The sequence below is a fragment of the Astyanax mexicanus genome, chromosome 18 (genome assembly GCF_023375975.1).
Source record: "Astyanax mexicanus isolate ESR-SI-001 chromosome 18, AstMex3_surface, whole genome shotgun sequence".
Lineage (NCBI taxonomy): Eukaryota > Metazoa > Chordata > Actinopteri > Characiformes > Acestrorhamphidae > Astyanax > Astyanax mexicanus.
In genome coordinates, this window is record NC_064425.1 from 42,478,608 (window position 1) to 42,497,158 (window position 18,551).

Sequence of the window (18,551 nt, forward strand, 5' to 3'; positions counted from 1 at the left end):
CTTTTATTTAGGCTGATAAATGTCTCGCAGTGGTGTAACATCTTTAAAATAATTATTTTTTTTATTAATTGTATTTCTGGGAAAACAGATACATAAGCAGTTGTAGTAATAAAAGTGTTTGTTGGTAAATGTCTGGGTGCCATGGAACCCAGGGTGGTTGCTATGGTGGTGTTCTAGGTGTTTTCTAAGGTATCCTATAGTTGTCAGGTGGTTGCTATGTTACACTACTTAATTATATGTGTTTGTGTTATAAGTGTACATGTATTATTATGACCCATTAAAAAAGTTGGCTTTGCAAGACACAGCCATATATAACTCAATTAATAATAATAATAATAATAATAATAAACATTTATTTGTCATTCATAATTTCACAGACATTTCATTTTACTAGTACAAACAACCTGTAAAGAAACAGAAAACAATAATTATAATGTGCAAAAACGCTGCTAAAGAATTGAATGAGAAAAGGTGCGGAGAGTAAGAACAGATAATGGCTTCATCAGTGATGTCAGAGTAAATATATAATACACAGCTCTGGAAAAAAATTAAGAGACCACTTCAGTTTCTGAATCAGTTTCTCTGATTTTGCTATTTATAGGTTTAGGTTTGAGTAAAATGAACATTGTTGTTTTATTCTATAAACTACAGACAACATTTCTCCTAAATTCCAAATAAAAATATTCTCATTTAGAGCATTTATTTACAGAAAATGAGAAATGGCTGAAATAACAACAAAAAAAAGATGCAGAGCTTTCAGACCTCAAATAATGCAAAGAAAACAACAAAGTTCATATTCATAAAGTTTTAAGAGTTCAGAAATCAACATTTGGTGAAATAACCCTGGTGGTTTTTAATCACAGTTTTTAGTTTTCATGTATCTTGGCATCATGTTCTCTTCCTCCACCAGTCTTACACACTGCTTTTGGATAACTTTATGCTGCTTTACTCCTGGTGCAAAAAATTCAAGCAGTTCAGTTTGGTGGTTTGATAATCAGCTTGTGATCATCCATCTTCCTCTTGATTGTATTCCAGAGGTGTTCAATTTGGTAAAATCAAAGAAACTCATTATTTTTAAGTGCTCTCTTATTTAGCTTTTTCCAGAGCTGTATATAATATAATATCCCTTCAGTTTTTTATTGCTTTGTTTTATTATAGCATCTGTATAAATAAGTCGCCTTCTATATTAAACAGCTTTAATGAATATACATGGTATATTGGCTTATTAGAAGGCAATATATAGAGTAATTCTCATTTTAAGAATATTAAAATGGAGTAATTGGAGGTATTATTCCAGGTATTTCTATACACTGTGTATACATTTCTTTCCAAAATATATAGTTCAAATATCTAGAAATATGTATATTAATATATTTACTTATTCATTTTAAATTTCATTCATTTCGCAACGTTACTATACACAGAATGACGACGACGACGACGACAACACAGATATAAGTTAATCACAGGTATAAAATAAGGTGGAGGTGTTTACAGACCCCCTAAGGCACTTTCACAGTCCACAGGTTGGCCTTCATCTGCTTCCCTTCATTGTGCTCTGCAGGCGCGTTCTCCCCAGCTTGTCCAGAAGAGGGCGTTAAGTCCCTTTATATTATTAAACAGTGTCTCTAGTCCCAGTTTCTGCTGATTTGAGCCGGTTTGGGTCTCAGGTCCAGATCTCGGTGGGCACCATGGCCTCTTTAGTGCCGACGGAGGGCTGCAGGTTCTGCTCGCTCAGGAAGTCCAGTGGGAACTGGACCAGGAAGCCCCGGATCTTCCTCAGGCTCTCCTGGGCCTTCAGAGGATCTTCTTTATCCAGCCCGGGTTTAGTCTGGAAACTCAGCAGCTCCTGCAAGTTCCGCACCAGACTGGAGGGCAGACAGCGGAACACCTGAAACACACACACACAAGCACACACACACACACACACAAGCACACACACACACACACAAATCTTATAATCCGGTGCTCCTTATGTATGAATTCCACCAGTCAGGTATTAAAAAGCAGTAAAGCCACTCCTAAAGTAAAGAAAAGTACAGAGTAATACAGAGTGAGTTTTCTGTGAAGTTTCTCCAGCATTAAGGCTGGGTGCAGCAGCATTAGCATTAGCCGCTAACAGCAGCGCTAGCTCTTTCACCGTTCACAGGTGAGTATATTAAGTATATTGAGTAGTCTGTGTGTTTACCATGTTAAAACAAGCTACGTGTAACAAACAGCTAATTGATAGCGGCCTGAGTTCTTCAGTCTAGCGCTATCAGGCAGCATTTACTAGTGCTAACCGCTGCTACTGGAAATCTGTACTTACTGTAAATAAACGGAAGCGCTTTACTCACCCAAATGAATGGATTTCAAGAGAAAAAGCACTCGTTTAAGTGTAAAATATAAATATATATATATATATTTTTTTTAAGAATTACAGTTTTGTTTACTTAGGTGCCCCCAGTGGCGTGACACATGGCAACACCCCTGTTCCTTACTATTGTCACTTAAAATGCTCTTTATAATCCAGTGTGCCTTTTACTCCATAAAATATGGTATGTTTGTGTGTGCATGTGTGTTAGCATGTGCAAGAGTGAGAGAAAAACAAAGACATTCTGAAACTTCAGTTTAATTTCAGACAGGGCACAAATAAAAAAAAAACGTTTATTTTTAATTTTAATTTTAAGTTTAATTCTCTATCCTAAAAACATTTAGTTTGAGATTTTGAATTTAAAACTAAAAGGGATTTTAAACTTTAATTTTTTTTATAGTGTATATTGTATTATTTCATAATACAATAAATAGAAAAGTAATTTTAAGAGTTTTTTAGAATAATAAAGTAATTAATTGTAACTAATTGTAAAATATATAATTTCCTACTAAGAGTTGTATCATTTTATATATATATTTTTTTTAGAATTCAGAACATCTAAACTAAACTTCCACACAATGATTTGTATCATTTTATAATTAAGTATTTTGAGTAAAAAAAATGTAGAACTAAAACTAATTCTAAACTATAATATGTCAGCCTAAACTGACACTACACTGAACTTGAAAAAGAGGTTCTTTAAGAGTTCTTTAGTAAAAACATGGTTGTATAGATGCTTACAAATGTATAGAAATAATAATAAATAACAAAATAGTAAATTAAAGTTATTATAGTCAATGAGGAAATTGTACTTTATTGTATTCATTGTTTTTAATTAGGCATCTCACACTTCACACTTTCTAAACCAAAAAAATAAAATAATAATAATAATTTAATCAGCTTTCACACATAAAATCCAATGTTATCCACATGCTTTAAACTCGACAGTAAGTACAGTAACACACACACACACGCACACACACACCTTTTCGTAGATGGTGGCGTTGCGTCCGGCGGTGGTCATCCAGACCTCTTTATAGAAGCGGTCGCTGATTGGGTCGCTCACGTCTATGGTGGGGTCCTGAAACCCACCGAGGATTGTTCTAGAAACACAAAACAACCAGAACACAGTAAAATGAATTACCACTAAATACTGTATCATGTGCGGACGATATGATATATCACAATATTTCAGCATTCAGAACAAAGAGATGATGGTTTCAGTGTTAACTGGTGTACATAAGGTTCCACTACTTGTTAGCTACATCAGCTTCAGAGCTCCAGCACATAACGAAGGAAGCACCAATCAGATCTGAGCTGGTCTTACTTGAAACACTCCAGGCGGAGCTGCAGGGCGAATTTCCCCGCCTGGTATTTCTGCCCGTCCATCACAGACAGCAGTGTCTGCGTGTCCTCCACAATAACGGCCACCTCGCTGTCCCGCTTCCCCAGCATACTGCGGTCGTTTATGTTGGCCGAGCCTAAGAGGACAGAAGTGAGAGAGTGGAGATTAAACAGTGGAATTAGAGGTGTTTTTTTATCCCTTTAACTCTCTAAACTAATCTCAAAGAAAAACATATATTAATATATTACTGGTGTCAATTAATAAAAAAAAAAACACTAACATTTTCATTTATTTGTATTTAATTATTATTACTTTTATTTTTATTCTAATGCTTTATATTTTCATTCTTGTTCTTAGTTCTATTATTCATTTTATCATTTCTTATCATTCTTAACATTTTACTTTACTTTTACTATTATCTTTTTACTCATTTAATATTTTATAAATGTTTTACTTTTTATGTGTCAATTTGTTTTTATGGTATTTTAGAATTTTCTGCTTTACATATATATATACATTTTTATATATATTAAAGGTTGATTTAACATTAGTACTTATTTTATTAATTTGTTTTGTTGTTATATATTTTATATATTTATATATATTTTTTACTATTTTATTCCTTATTATTTTTAATTTATTATTAAATGCTTTCAATCCCTTTTTATGCAGTACATGCTCAGCAACACTGTAAAGGAGGGTCACCCTCAATGTTTTTCCCGAGTGAAAATAAAGGTTAATTGATTGATTGATTGATCTTCTTAAGATGCAAGTTTTTATAGTGGATATTTAAATGCCAATAAAAGAATGAATGTAAGAAATGTCACATTTAATTATATTTATATTAGTGGTGTCTAAAATTAAAATGCTAGTATATACTTGTATGTTTGAGGGAAGATAAAGCCGTAACTTGAGGCGCTGGAATAAAGAATGCATAATAAATGGAATAGAGGAAACTTTTTTTTCTACTTTTTTATAAACATCTCAGCTAGAATGTAAGGATTTCTGAATTAGCTGTGCTTTTAAACACAGTGTTTTTAATGGGACGTGCAGCATGTCTGAGAGCAGTGAACGCTGCACATACCGTGCATCTAGCATGGAGCAGCAGCAGAGACCACGTTTGTCCACGGCAGTACATTATCTGGTTAATATATCAGATTAAATTGCACCTTATCAGCAGTTAAACTCAATTAAAAATAAGTATATTTGATAGCCGGGTCAGATTTAGACCAGATCATGTTCTCACCACTGGATGGGGGCAGATTACGGTCAAACTTGGTGGTGTAATTAATTTGTATTCATTTAGATTAAATCAAATAGTGATGTTGATGCAACTAGCTGTTCAGGGTTGAATAAATATTTTTAAATTGTAGTTTTGTATTTTTTTTATAAAAAAGTTAATTTAACCGTAAAAAAAAGTCAAAATAACAGGAAACCTGGGGAAAAAGTATTTTTCTATAATTGTGTTATGCATTAACTACTGACTACTAGTAAAGATATTCACAGCAGGGCGGGTCAGACAGACCTCATTTAATATTACTAACTCTACACTCCTATTGGGTCCTAAGCTGAGAGGTGCAGTAAGGAGACTGGCAGCTGCACTGCTCGGGTCGGCCAGCAGGGGGAGCGAGAATCTATTATTTCACTCAGCCCATTAACCCTTTCACTCCTACAGTACAAAGAGTCCTACAGTTCGGACACTGACCGATAATGACGGTGTTGTCGTCGGCGATGAGCAGCTTGCTGTGGACGTAGATCAGCTCCGTCACCAAGCGTCCCTCCAGCTCGGCGTGGGTCCGCAACCCACAGAACGAGATATAGTTCATCCACTGATCATCCACTACACACAGAGAGAGATAAATTAGAAACAGATAAATAATTACTTAATTAAATTATTTATTCAATCAGATTTAACACGTTTTATTAGTAGTTTTAACAAATGTGTTTTCTTTCATAATACAGGTATATTTAAACACTTCGTGCTTCTCTTTGCCGACAACTTTATGGAGATGCGGATTTCATTTTCCAGCAGGACTTGGCACACTGCCCACACTTCCAAAAAAGAACCAAATGGTCTTTTTTGTATAATACTCAAATTTCCTAGGCCACATTTTTGGGGTTTTTATTGTCTGTAAGCCATAATCATCAACAATATAAGAGTAGCCTAGAATATACTGAATATATCGTCATTTGACATGTGTGACTATCTCTTATAAACACATTAAAAATAGTTTTTTAGGTGAATAAATGTATGTCAAGCTACCAAAACTCTAGCATAAGTTACCACTGTTCTGTTAGCGAGGATTAAAAAAGTTAACTTGTCTTTTACTCAAATTTGATAAAAAAGACATATATATATATATATATAAGTGTGTTTTTATACTATAACAATAATAAAGTGCAATGTATTGCCTTGCTCGCAGTATATTGCACTATATTGCATCATTGCATTCTCCAAGTTCCCACCAACACACAGCTCTAATACTTACTCTCCTTCTTTAGTTGGGAGATGATGGACTTGTCTCCTCTGATCATCGTTCTGAAAAGAAAAATATATACTGCATATATATAGATCATCAACTGGGGACCACTGCTCATAGACATTACACTATTATTAGAGTCTCCCTCCCAAAATACAGAGAAATACCAGCATAAACTTTACTATTTCATACAAATGACATCACTAATATTAATATAATTCAAATTTTACATTAATACTTGTATTTGTTTGATTAAATGCTTAAGTCTTTTGAAGATAAACAGTGTTATTAATCATGAATAATCACAGAATGTTGTTGTGATTATTCGGATTATTTTAATAACTGATTGACGCTTGTACTTATGTGTGTGTGTGTGTGTGTGTGTACCTGTAGTTAAAGTGCATGACGGCCTGCAGAGCGCTGCCCCCACCAGTGGAGATATCCCCCTCAAACCCAGGCAGGAGAGGGGTCACCACGTACACCCGGAACTTCTTATTCTCTCTAGTGACAACACACACACACACACACACACACACACGGATTTCATTTTCCAGCAGGACTTGGCACACTGCCCACATTGCCAAAAGTACCAATTGGTCTTAAATAATATTCTAATTTTCTGAGACACTGATTTTTGGGTTTTTTAATTGGCTGTAATCCATAATCAATAATCCACAACACAAGCAATAAACACTTAAAATAGATCACTCTGTGTTTAATACATCTATATAATATATGAGTTTATATATGCCTTATATCATGGATTTTCTAATATTATATATTATTATGCAGATTCTGCAGGTCTTACTTGTGAGCTCTGATGATCCTCTCGATGATGGCGTCTCCAACTTTGTTGAAAACCTGCTTATTGTCGGCACAGCTGATGAAGAACTGGTTCTGGGGTGAACAGAAATAAAAAAAATTAAATAAATAAATCTTCCACATATATGCTTTTTGATAACAGGATATAGAACAGGGTAGATTAAGTGTTTATGCTCATCTACATTGTTAGCCTAGCACGGAGGCTAAGAATGCTATGCTAAGTATGCTAAGTTAACAGTAGTTACCTCGATGTAGATTAAGTGTTTGTGCTAGGCTAACATTGTATGTGGGCACTGATGCTAAGAATGCTATGCTAAGTTAACAGTAGTTACCTCGATGTAGATTAAGTATCTGTGCTAGGCTAACAGTGTATGTGGGCACAGATGCTAAGCATACTAAGCTAACAGTAGTTACCACGATGTAGATTAAGTGTTTATGCTTACCTACACTGTTAGCCTAGCACAGAGGCTAAGAATGCTATGCTAAGTATGCTAAGTTACCTCGATGTAGATAAAGTATCTGTGCTAGGCTAACAGTGTACATGGGCATTGATGCTAAGAATGCTATGCTAAACATGCTAAGCTAACATTAGTTACCTCGATGTAGATAAAGTGTTTGTGCTAGGCTAACAGTGTACATGGGCATTGATGGTAAGAATGCTATGCTAAGCATGCTAAACTAACACTAGTTACCTCGATGTAGATAAAGTGTTTGTGCTAGGCTAACAGTGTACATGGGCATTGATGGTAAGAATGCTATGCTAAGCATGCTAAACTAACACTAGTTACCTCGATGTAGATAAAGTGTCTGTGCTAGGCTAACAGTGTACATGGATATTAATGCTGAGAATGCTATGCTAAGCATGCTAAGCTAACAGTAGTTACCTCGATGTAGATAAAGTGTTTGTGCTAGGCTAACAGTGTACATGGATATTAATGCTGAGAATGCTATGCTAAGCATGCTAAGCTAACAGTAGTTACCTCAATGTAGATGAAGTGTTTGCTCTTGGCGATGACCTGGATGTAGGCGTTATGGATGGACTCCTCATGGTACTTTATCCCTGCTGACCAATCAGCTGCAGACCGTAACACCTGCACAGAAAGAGAGCAACTATGTAGATATTTAAATCAGCTAACTCATTACACATTTTTTTTCTTATTCTGATAATAAAAGAGTTATGTCTCAAGATTTATTTCAATCCAGTTTTGCATTAATTTATAAATTTGTCACCCAGATCTCGCAGCAGCATTGATGATGGTAGAGTCTGACCACTGCACAAAGCAGCTCTTCTCCATCCAGCACATCCCAAAGATTCTCAATGAGGTTAAGATCTGGACTCTGTGGTGAACTCTCTCAATCCATGTGTGAAAATGATGATCTGATGCTCCCTGAATCTCTCTTTCACAATTCCAGCCCCATGAATCCTGATATTGTTCATCTTGGAATATGCTTGTGTTCATCAGGGGAAAAAAACAATCCATTGATCCAGGAATAACCTGGTCTATATTCAGTATATTCAGGTAGAGTCAGCTGACCTCATTCTTTCAGCACATACTGTTGCTGAACCTAAACCTGCAGACTAACTGCAGCATCAACCAACCAACCCCACATCATTTACTTACTTACATCCAGGTGGAGACTTTTTTTGGCCATTGTGTATATGGTGATAAACTATGAATTTTAAAAATCAGTGTTTTTGAGAATCTACACAAAATTGCAAAATGTAATACAGCCAAACTTTGATATACTGATATTTGCGTACACTCCAGCCTAAAACAAATAAAATTACACAGATTGCCATAAACATTGCTATGATACAGTATTGGTCACCTTGCTTTTTGATCTTATTTGCATTTTTCAGATTATTAAATAAACTTTAAAATATCAGACAAACACAAAGCAAAAAAGCAGTTTTTAAGTTTTTAAATGATCATTTTATTTATTAAGGAAAACTATTTATTCAAACCAACCTGGCTCTCTGTGAAAAAAAACAACAACATTTTTTTTACACTGACATGAAAAAAGTGGAACTTTTTTGAAAGGTGTGCGTCCTGTTACATCTGGTGTAAAATTAATATGTAAATAGAGAAAAAGAACATCACACTGAATGTAAAACATGGTGGTGGTAGTGGGATGGGGTCTGGGGCTCCTTTGCTGACTCAGGGCCTGGACAACTAGCTGTAAGCGCAGGTGTTCTTGGGTTCTGCAGCAGGATAATGACCCAAAGCACACAATCAAGTCCACCTCTGAATGGATTAAAAAAAAAAACTATATGAAGGTTTTGGAGGAGTGCCCTACTTAAAGTCTGATTGATTGAGATGCTGTGGATGATCTTAAACAGGATGTTTATGCTGGAAAATCCTCCAATGTGTCTGAAAACTGTGGAACTAAATTCTTTCACAGAGATGTGAAAAACTTGTTGCCAGTTATTACAAATGTCAAGGGTGGCACCACCAAGTTAATAGGTGTAGGGAGGAAATACCTTTCATCACAGGGCCAGGTTTGTTGGGATATATATATATTTAATAAATTAAATTATCTTTTAAAACTGCTTTTTATAGTTACTCAGTTCATGTTAATCTGATATTAAAATGTGTTCATATCAGTCATGATATAATTAGACTTGACTAGATTATGGATGATTTCACTTGTGTGTCCTAAACTATGTGTGTGTGTGTGTGTGTGTGTGTGTGTGTCTTGTCTAACCTGTACTTTGGTCTGGACGCAGCCTGGCACTTGGTAGGGGAGCTCGTTGGCAGTGCTGTGGGACTTGGGCAGTAAGTAAGGATATGACAGAGATCTGTACTTTGGCTTCATGATCTACAGTATAGAGAGGGAGAGGAGGAGGAGGAGAAGAAGAAGAAGAAGAAGAAGAATAAGAATAAGAATAAGAAGAAGAAGAAGAAGAAGAAGAAGAAGAAGAAGAAGAAGAAGAAGAGAGAGAAAGAGAGAGAGAGTGGAAAAGCAGGAACAGTCAGAGAGAGATATGTCCAAATAATTCCGGCACATTCCTGAGATAAGCCCGGCCCATCCAATCATCTTCTTATGAAATATAAACACAGATGTGAATTCCTCTCCCGGCCTCACTGATACACCCACACAGCACTGTCCTCAAATACACCACTAAAAACACTCACTGGCCACTTTACTGGAAACACCTACTATATATGTACTGCATATACTAGTGCATCAAAAAAAAAAAAAAGAATATTATTGAAAAGTAACTGTATTTCAGTAATTTAGTTCAAATATTATTAATCATATATTATGTAGATGTATTAAACACAGAGTGATCTATTTTAAGTGTTTTTTTTTTATTTTATTGCTGATGATTATGAAGCTTACAGCCAATAAAAAAAAATCACTGTCTCAAAATGTTTTAATAATATATAAAACCAATTGTTACTTGTGGTTTGACCAATTGGTGGGCAGTGTGGCAAGTCCTGCTGGAAAATGAAATCCGCATCTCCATAAATTGTGGAAACCTCACACTAGACCTCGAGCAGTTTGGACTGTGTGTCTCTGCACTCTTCCTCCAGACTCTGATCCCTTGATTTACTTTAAATGAAATGTAAAATTTACTGATGATCAGTGATGGTTTGGAGAGACATGTCTGTCATCTGCTGGTGTTGATCCACTGTGTTTTATTATCAAGTCTAAAATCAGTGCAGTTTTGTTTTCCCACAAAATCTTACAGCACTTCATATCTTACAGCTTCCCTCTGCTACTGACAACTTTTATAGAGATGCAGATTTCATTTTCCAGCAGGACTTGGCACACTGCCCACACTGCCAAAAGTACCAATTGATTTTATATAATATTTTAATATTTCTAATAATTCTAATGATACACTGATTTTTGGGTTTTAATTGGCTGTAAGCCATAATCATCAGTAATAAAATGCATAAACGCTTAAAATAGATCACTCTGTGTTTAATACATCTATATAATATACGAGTTTCACATTTTGAACTGAATTACTGAAATAAAGTAACTTTTCAATGATATACATTTTTTTGAAGATGAACCTGTATGTACTGTATGTATCCAGTATGTATCCAGTATTTCTCATACATATAAATATGCATATGCATGTCAGAGATGTCTACTGCATGCATGCATGCATATTAATGTGCATTCAGTATGTATTGACTGCATGTGTGCAAACACAAAGGTATGCGGTGTGTATTTGTGTGTCTGTTTATAGTGTTTGCCAGACACCCCCTCAACGCCTCTCTGCCCCCAACAGGGTGGTCAGAAAATAACTGACCCTGGTTAGATTCCACAGATGGGTGAAGAGAGAGTGTGTGTGTGTGTGTGTGTGTGTGTATGTGTGTGACCTTGGTGAAGTTCCAGCGCTGGATGAAGTGTCTGGCCACGTCTCTGGCAGCCTTGCCATGAACCACAGAGGCGATGTCATGCCAGGGCATTCTGGGAGTTGTGTACCGGTCAATGAAATCTACACAGACAGAAAACACGTATCAACCAGAGGAAATAGGGGTCCGCACACCATCCATTAGGGAGGAGGAAGTGGTCAGTAGTGTGCTGGTACCTGTGCTTGATGTACCCTTTATATATACGCAATCTGCTGTTCACACCTCATGTTGGTACATGTGGCAATTTCCGGCTTGGCACAAAAAGGGGAGGAGCTCTCGCACACCTGGGGCATCTGCGTAGGTTTACTGGCTGTTTGGACTTTGGATAAACTGCTTTCCATCATGAATAATGATAGTCACCCACTTCACACCACCATCATGAAGCAGAGGAGTGTGTTCAGTGGCAGACTGCTGTCACAGGGCTGCACAACAGACAGACTCAGAAGATCCTTCATCCCAAGAGCCATCAGACTCTTTAACTCCTATCATCGGGGACGGGATGCTGCTGCCGACTGAGTTTAATCCAGTCACACCACAAACATTTTTCAACCACTTTAATTCTTAATTCTTTACTCTAACACTTTCCCAATCTCACTTACATTCAAGTACAGTTACTCATGATTGGGTATTCACATATTCACTTCTCAGAACTATTTTATAACGTATGCATATTTATATTTATATTTATATGGCACATATCAGTCACTTTTATAATCAATGTCAGTGCACCTTGCACTTTGCTCTGTTAATTATTTAATGACCATTATCAACATCTACTGCACTGCTCTGTTTACAGATAGATATTAACCTTGTATAGTAAGTTTTTTGTAGCCTTATATATTTTCTATTCTTCTGTGTTTTAATTTATGTTTAAATATGTTTCTTAATGTATTGTGTGGTTGCTGCCGGATGCCTACATTTCTTTCAGGATAAATAAAGTATGTATGCATGTATATATATGTGTATATATGTATGTATGTATATCTAGAACTTTACATGACCCTGTGTGTCTGCTGCACCTGACTCAGTTTACCACCACACCTGCCGCAATCCTCAACACAGAAAATTTCTGCGATTGCACAACACGGAATTTCTGCATTCCTCAGTGTGAAATCTGTCTATCTTGCAGTTCTTCATTGTGTAAAAACATAACATTTGCAATGGTCATACTTCATTTGGCCCAAGATTGCACATACATTAAATAAGATGTTTAATGCAGATAATTTTACAGAGGGAGCTGATAAAATAAAGCATTCAGCAGCTTAAGAGTAAACACTAATATCTTCATAAAAACAAAATAAGAAATTAAAACGTAAATAAAATGAGAATGTGAGTAGTGTGAGTTCACCACTATGTATCATCTCACCATCGAAAGGCTTCTCCAGCTGAACCCAGTCTTTATAGACGAAGTTGCAGTAATCCTTCCCGTGCCAGAACCGTGTGTTACCCATCAGCTCCCCAACACCGGTCTGCAGACTGCGCACTGATCCACCTCCTGTACACACACACACATATATACTTAAAACTTGCTTGTCTTTAGCAAACTCTTTGCAGGCTTTTTTGTGCGTCAGCTTCAGAAGAGGCTACCTTCTAACAAAGTGCCATGCAGACTTGCAGAGTTGTGAAGATTGTATGTTCTGAGAACTGCAGCAGGCTGACCTCCCACGTCTTCAAGCTCTGCAGCAAGGCTGGCAGCACTCATGCATCTATTTTATAAAGCCAACTTCTGGATATTATGCTAAATATGCTGACTCAGCTACTTTAGTTGACCCCAGGGAAGTCTGTTCTGTGTGGAAAACACGCCGTCTTGGAAAACACTCATAGGACCTTGACCATGGTGCTGTATGCCAGTTTTATCTTTTTATAGCCAAGGCCATCTTTGTGGCATCTTTGTCCCAGAGAGTTCTTTGCCATGAGGTGCCATGTTAAATATCCCAGTGGCCAGTGTGAGAGACTTGTACCCAAAACACCAAATTTAACAAACCTTTTCCCCATATACACCTGATATCTTGTAACGCTAAATCAAAAAAGTACTCAGTGGTTTAGACATTAATGACTGTGTGTGAAGTTATTTTGTTCGCACAACAAATTTACACTGTTATACAAGCTGTACACTGACTACTTTATATTGTATTAAAGGGTCATATATCCTTTTGCGGGACAACAATGAAGATATCAACATTTTTACACAAATGTGAGATATGAGTATGAGATACTTACATTTGTGAGATACTGTAAACTGTACCTGGTCATTTCTATAGAACACATTAAATAATCACTTTCTAAGAGATAATAAAGTGTGTAAAGATCAGGAAAACGTGAAAGAGTTAAGCGTCTCCTCCTGCTGAGCTGAGATAAGAGCTATAATCTATGATAAATGCTGCCTCCCGGTTCTGCTGTTAAGTGGTTAGAATCTGACGTCAGAAGACCGAGCTGTGTGTTTTAATGTTGGGAAAGTGGTGCAGCGTAAAGATCTGAATCCTTTACTTAACTAAACCACAATTCCTCATCTTAAACCACATAATTCAGCTTTAACTACGTCACAACACCACTTTAAATTAAAACTGTACACGAGTTCTTGTGGGTCTGCTTCGGGCTGAGCTTGGAGACAAGATTCTTGACCTAAGACCCAGAAATTCCACTCAAAACAAAACTGGAACATAACCCAAACGCTTACCCAAGGTCAACATCTGGTTCTAAACTGAATCAACGTGACCAAATTCTGCCCCAAACAGTTTCAAGATTAACAAATAGTTCCCTAAAATAATCTGCAATAAGCTCACTCAAAGCCACAGGCACTGTCCAAACTGATCCAGGTTGAAAAACATTGTGGCCCAAATTGTCCCAAGACCAACAAATTCTGTCCCAAATTGTCCCAAGACCAACAAATTCTGTCCAAAACTGACCCAACACCAACAAATTCAGTCCAAAACTGAGCCAAGACCAACAAATTCAGTCCAAAACTAAGCCAAAACCAACAAATTCTGTCCCAAAATGAGCCTAGACCATCAAATTCTGTCCCAAATTGACAAAGACCAACAAATTCTCGCCAAAAATTTAAACCAAAACCTACAAATTCTACCTCAAACTGACCAAAGGCTGACAAATACTCTGGCAGAATTTGTTGGTCTTGGGCCAGTATTTGGGCCAAACATTGACTTAACAAATGATGCTTAAAACTAACGCGTAGCTAACAAATTCTGTCCCAAATTGACCCAATGAAGACACCAAATTATATCCAAAACTGACCAAAGACCAACAACTTCTGTCCAAAATTGACCAAAGACTTAAAAATTCTGTCAAAAATTGACAAAAGCCCAAAAGATTCTGTCCAAAACTGACATAAGATTGACAAACATTTTAGCCAAAATATTGACCAAAGACCAACAAATTCTGCCAAACACTGACTCAACAAATGATGCTTAAAACTAACTTAAACTCAACAAATTTGGCCCAAAGCTGAATCAAGGCCAATATATTCTGCCCTAAACTGAGCAAAGACCAACAAATCTGCCAAGAATTAACTGGAAGTCAACAGATTCTGCCAAAACTGAGTCAAGGGCAACAAATTCCACAATAAAATATCAACAGTAACTTTTACTACCCACTGTACTTTTAAACAAAAAAATAAAGCGTGACTAAATTGGACGTTTGCAAGACACAACGCATGTCCAAAAATATTCAGACACATGTTCATCCAGCTCCAGCATTAACTAGCGTTAAGAGACTAACTTTAGAATTGTAACTTGAACCAGTAGCAGTTGTAGGTTAACGGTGCAGTGTGTGGAGCTCCTGTGCTGCAGGGGGCAGTAGTGTTCCTCAGGTAACACTCACTGTCTGAGCTGTCGAAGCTGCTGACGCTGTCGGAGTGATGCAGGCCGTGTCGGTGCAGGTGACGGTACAGACTGAACCGGGACTTCCTGGTCCGACCGATTCCCTTCAGTTTGGGCAAACTATTCAACTGTACAGACGCAGAGGTGGAGCCGTTGTAGTAGGACTCGCCCTTTCCTGCCGAAAGTGTCGCGCCATCCACCTGTGGAGAGAAAGGTGCTCTATAATGCTCTTAGGATACACACACTCATTCTGACAGACTATAAAACATTATATGAAGGATAGGGGGTGCTCTATAATGCTCTATAATGCTCATGTCTTCCAAACACTCATTCTGACAGACTGTAATACACTACAGGAAGCCTAGGGGATGCTCTATAATGCACTATAATGTTCCTAGAATACGCACACTCTTTTAGTCAGACTATAATACAGTACATGAAGTGTAGGGGGAGCTCTATAACGCTCTCTATAGTGTTCATATGATCCAGAGAGTTAATCTGACAGATTGTAATACAATACAGGAAGTGTAGGGAGCGCTCTATCATGTTCTTTAATGTTCCTTGGATACACATGCTTATTCTGACAGACTGTTATACACTACACAAAACATAGGGGGCACTCTATAATGCTCTATAATGTTCATATGATCCACACAATCATTCTGACAGACTGTAATACACTACAGGAAGCAGAGGGGGACCTCTATAATGCTCTATAATGATTTATAATGTTCATAAAATCCACACAATCATTCTGACAGACTGTAATACACTACTGGAAGTGCAGGCGGCGCTCTATAATGCTCTATGTTTGCTAACCTGGTCCATGCTTTGAGCAGAGCGTGTTACACTGCCCACATCTGTAAGTCGGTGCTCGTTGTCGTCCCAGCGCCCATACGCCAAGTCAATCCCGCCCACAAAGGCCACTGATTGGTCAATCACCACAATCTTCTCATGGTGGGCCCAAAGGTAGACTGAAGATTGAACATGGTCAGGGTGCCTCATAACCTACAGGGAAGAAAAAACAGATATCTGCAATATCTGTACAATTAAAAGGAGATTCTAGAACCCTGTTGGGTGCATCTATCCTACAGACAAGATAAGAAAAGGTTGGGTATGGAAGTTTGCAGGTTCTGTATGGAATCCTGCAGCACATTAAACCACAGATGTTGCAGCTGGGCCTGTAGATCCTGCTGAAGGAAATGTTGCAGTCTGGTGGAGACAGAAAGCCTCGGTAAACCCTTGCTGTGTGTGGTTGAGCATTATCCTGATGAAAAATGCCAGTTGGAAGCCTGGCCATGATGGGCAACATGTGGATGTCCAGCCCATATCACTGAGATGTTACTGTCCCTCCTATCGCTACTAGGGGTGACTGACTGTCGTATGCGATGCACAGCAAAGGCAGGATTGGAGTGCTCACCATGAGGCCTCCATACTCAAACCCAACCGTCGCCAAATACCAAACAGAACCTGGATTTGTCACTGAAGAAGACTGATTGCCTGCTTTTCTTAGTCTCTTCAATGGTGGGCTCCCTTCTCAAAATCGGTCACAATCTTAGTGTGTGTTGTAGAGGCGGGTCTAGCAGTCAACATTTTCTTACCAGGAGGTTCACTACCCGAAAGCAGCATCTGAGAAGCTTTTCTATGCGCTCTTGTGAACAGACTCAGTGTCTAATTGGACCATACCTGTAATCATTTACATATCTGCCTGATAGAGAATTGCATCTCCATATTTGCAGCAATCTGGCCGAGTAATACATATATACATTATTATATACCCACAGTAGGTACCTTGATGTTGGGGTGTAGGTGCATTAGTGTTCTCTTGCTGTATTCACTGTTGATGCCGAGAGCCAGCTCCACTTCCTTATACAGCATCACAAAGATGCGCACACCTTGTTGCTGTACACACACACACACACACACACACACACACACACACTATTAGTCTCATATATGGAAGAGTGGTTTACTCTTCCTTTAAAAGTAAAGATACTAACAGTAAACATACTTACAGCTTTGCGTTTGAGGATGCAGTCGAGCCGCCAGCGATTCCCCTCCACCACCGGCCTCTTTAGAAAAATCTCTGGACTCAACCTGGAATAGGAAATGGAAAACCACCCATTATCCAATTTTTTAAATACGTACACAGATATGCAGAAATAAAAAACACGTTATCAGATTTAAATTTTTAAACAGGTACACAGAAAAGCGGGAAAACACTTATTATTCGATTTTTGTGTTTTTATTTTTAAATAGGTACCCAGAAAACAGGGAAGCACCCGCTATCCAATTTCTAAATTTTGGAATATTTTTTTTTCACATAGGTAGACAGGAAACAGGAAACTACTCGTCATGGAAATTTTGTATTTTCAAATACGTACACAGAAAAGTGGGAAACCACGCCTTATCAGATTTTTTTTTTTTCTTTCCCCAAATAGGTACACAGGAAACAGGGAACTGCCCGTTATCCAATTTATACATTTTTGCATTTCATTTTTTCACATAGGTACACAGGAAACAGGAAGCTTTAAATACATACACAGGAAATGGGAAACCACCCATTATCGGAATTTAGGTTAGTACTCTAAACTAAATATATCAATTTTCAAAAAACGTAAAACTAAACCAAAATTTTAATGCTTTACTTTTGATTAAGAATAAATAATGAAAACATGTTTGAGAGAAGATCATTAGAAATTACATAATCTGCCCTGATAATATGTGTATGAATATGAATCTTAATCATTTTCAGTTCGTACCACCAGTCTGTGATAAAGATTTCCACTTTAGCCGCCTCCAGAGCGTCCGCTACGTCCTCCATGTAGGTCTTCCCGTTCACGTACCTGCACAGACCAGGTGAGACACGTCACACAGGTGAGTTCAAATAGAGAATCACCCACCCACTTTTTATAAAAACTCCGGTTTAATCAATTTGGCCAATTATGGTTCCCTTTCTCTAGCATATAGAACATATACACTCCTCTCTAGAAATATTGAAACAGCAAGGCCAATCCTAGATTTTCTGCTGTAGACTTAAAAGATTTGTGTTTAATTTTAAAAGATGAATACGAGACAAAAAAAAAAAATCACATTTCAGCTTTTATTTTCAGGTATTTACATCTAAATCTGATACACAGTTCAGAGGATAGCACCTTTTTTGTCTGAACCCACACATTTTTCTTATGAACAAAAGTACTGGGACGTACTGGACAGTCAGGTGTGTTTTGTTGCCCAGGTGTGTCCTAATACATTAATTTATTCAAACAATAAATAGTGCTAAAACTTTACAATGCAGACTATGTAACAAACAGGAAAATCAGAGAGCTGTCTATGGGTGAA

The 18,551-nt window shown here is 37.4% G+C and overlaps 1 protein-coding gene across 3 annotated transcripts in view; it reads right to left on the reverse strand.

The window, feature by feature from the left end:
* Positions 1–336: 336 nt before the first annotated feature.
* Positions 337–18,551, reverse strand: part of pld1a (phospholipase D1a) — a 39,458-nt gene continuing 21,243 nt past the window's right edge. For 2 of the 3 annotated variants that reach the window (XM_022662950.2, XM_022663330.2), the window contains 16 exons: positions 17,972–18,055; positions 17,225–17,306; positions 17,001–17,111; positions 16,029–16,217; positions 15,211–15,409; positions 12,743–12,871; positions 11,341–11,459; positions 9,707–9,820; positions 7,981–8,091; positions 6,987–7,075; positions 6,566–6,679; positions 6,188–6,237; positions 5,404–5,538; positions 3,681–3,834; positions 3,339–3,456; positions 337–1,891 (listed from right to left, as the gene is read on the reverse strand). In XM_022662950.2, the coding sequence (XP_022518671.2) occupies positions 1,667–1,891; positions 3,339–3,456; positions 3,681–3,834; positions 5,404–5,538; positions 6,188–6,237; positions 6,566–6,679; positions 6,987–7,075; positions 7,981–8,091; positions 9,707–9,820; positions 11,341–11,459; positions 12,743–12,871; positions 15,211–15,409; positions 16,029–16,217; positions 17,001–17,111; positions 17,225–17,306; positions 17,972–18,055 (2,023 nt within the window). In that variant the 3' untranslated portion in view covers positions 337–1,666. The remainder of the gene's footprint in view (positions 1,892–3,338; positions 3,457–3,680; positions 3,835–5,403; positions 5,539–6,187; positions 6,238–6,565; positions 6,680–6,986; positions 7,076–7,980; positions 8,092–9,706; positions 9,821–11,340; positions 11,460–12,742; positions 12,872–15,210; positions 15,410–16,028; positions 16,218–17,000; positions 17,112–17,224; positions 17,307–17,971; positions 18,056–18,551) is intronic. The other variant, XM_022663734.2, reaches the window with a different exon arrangement.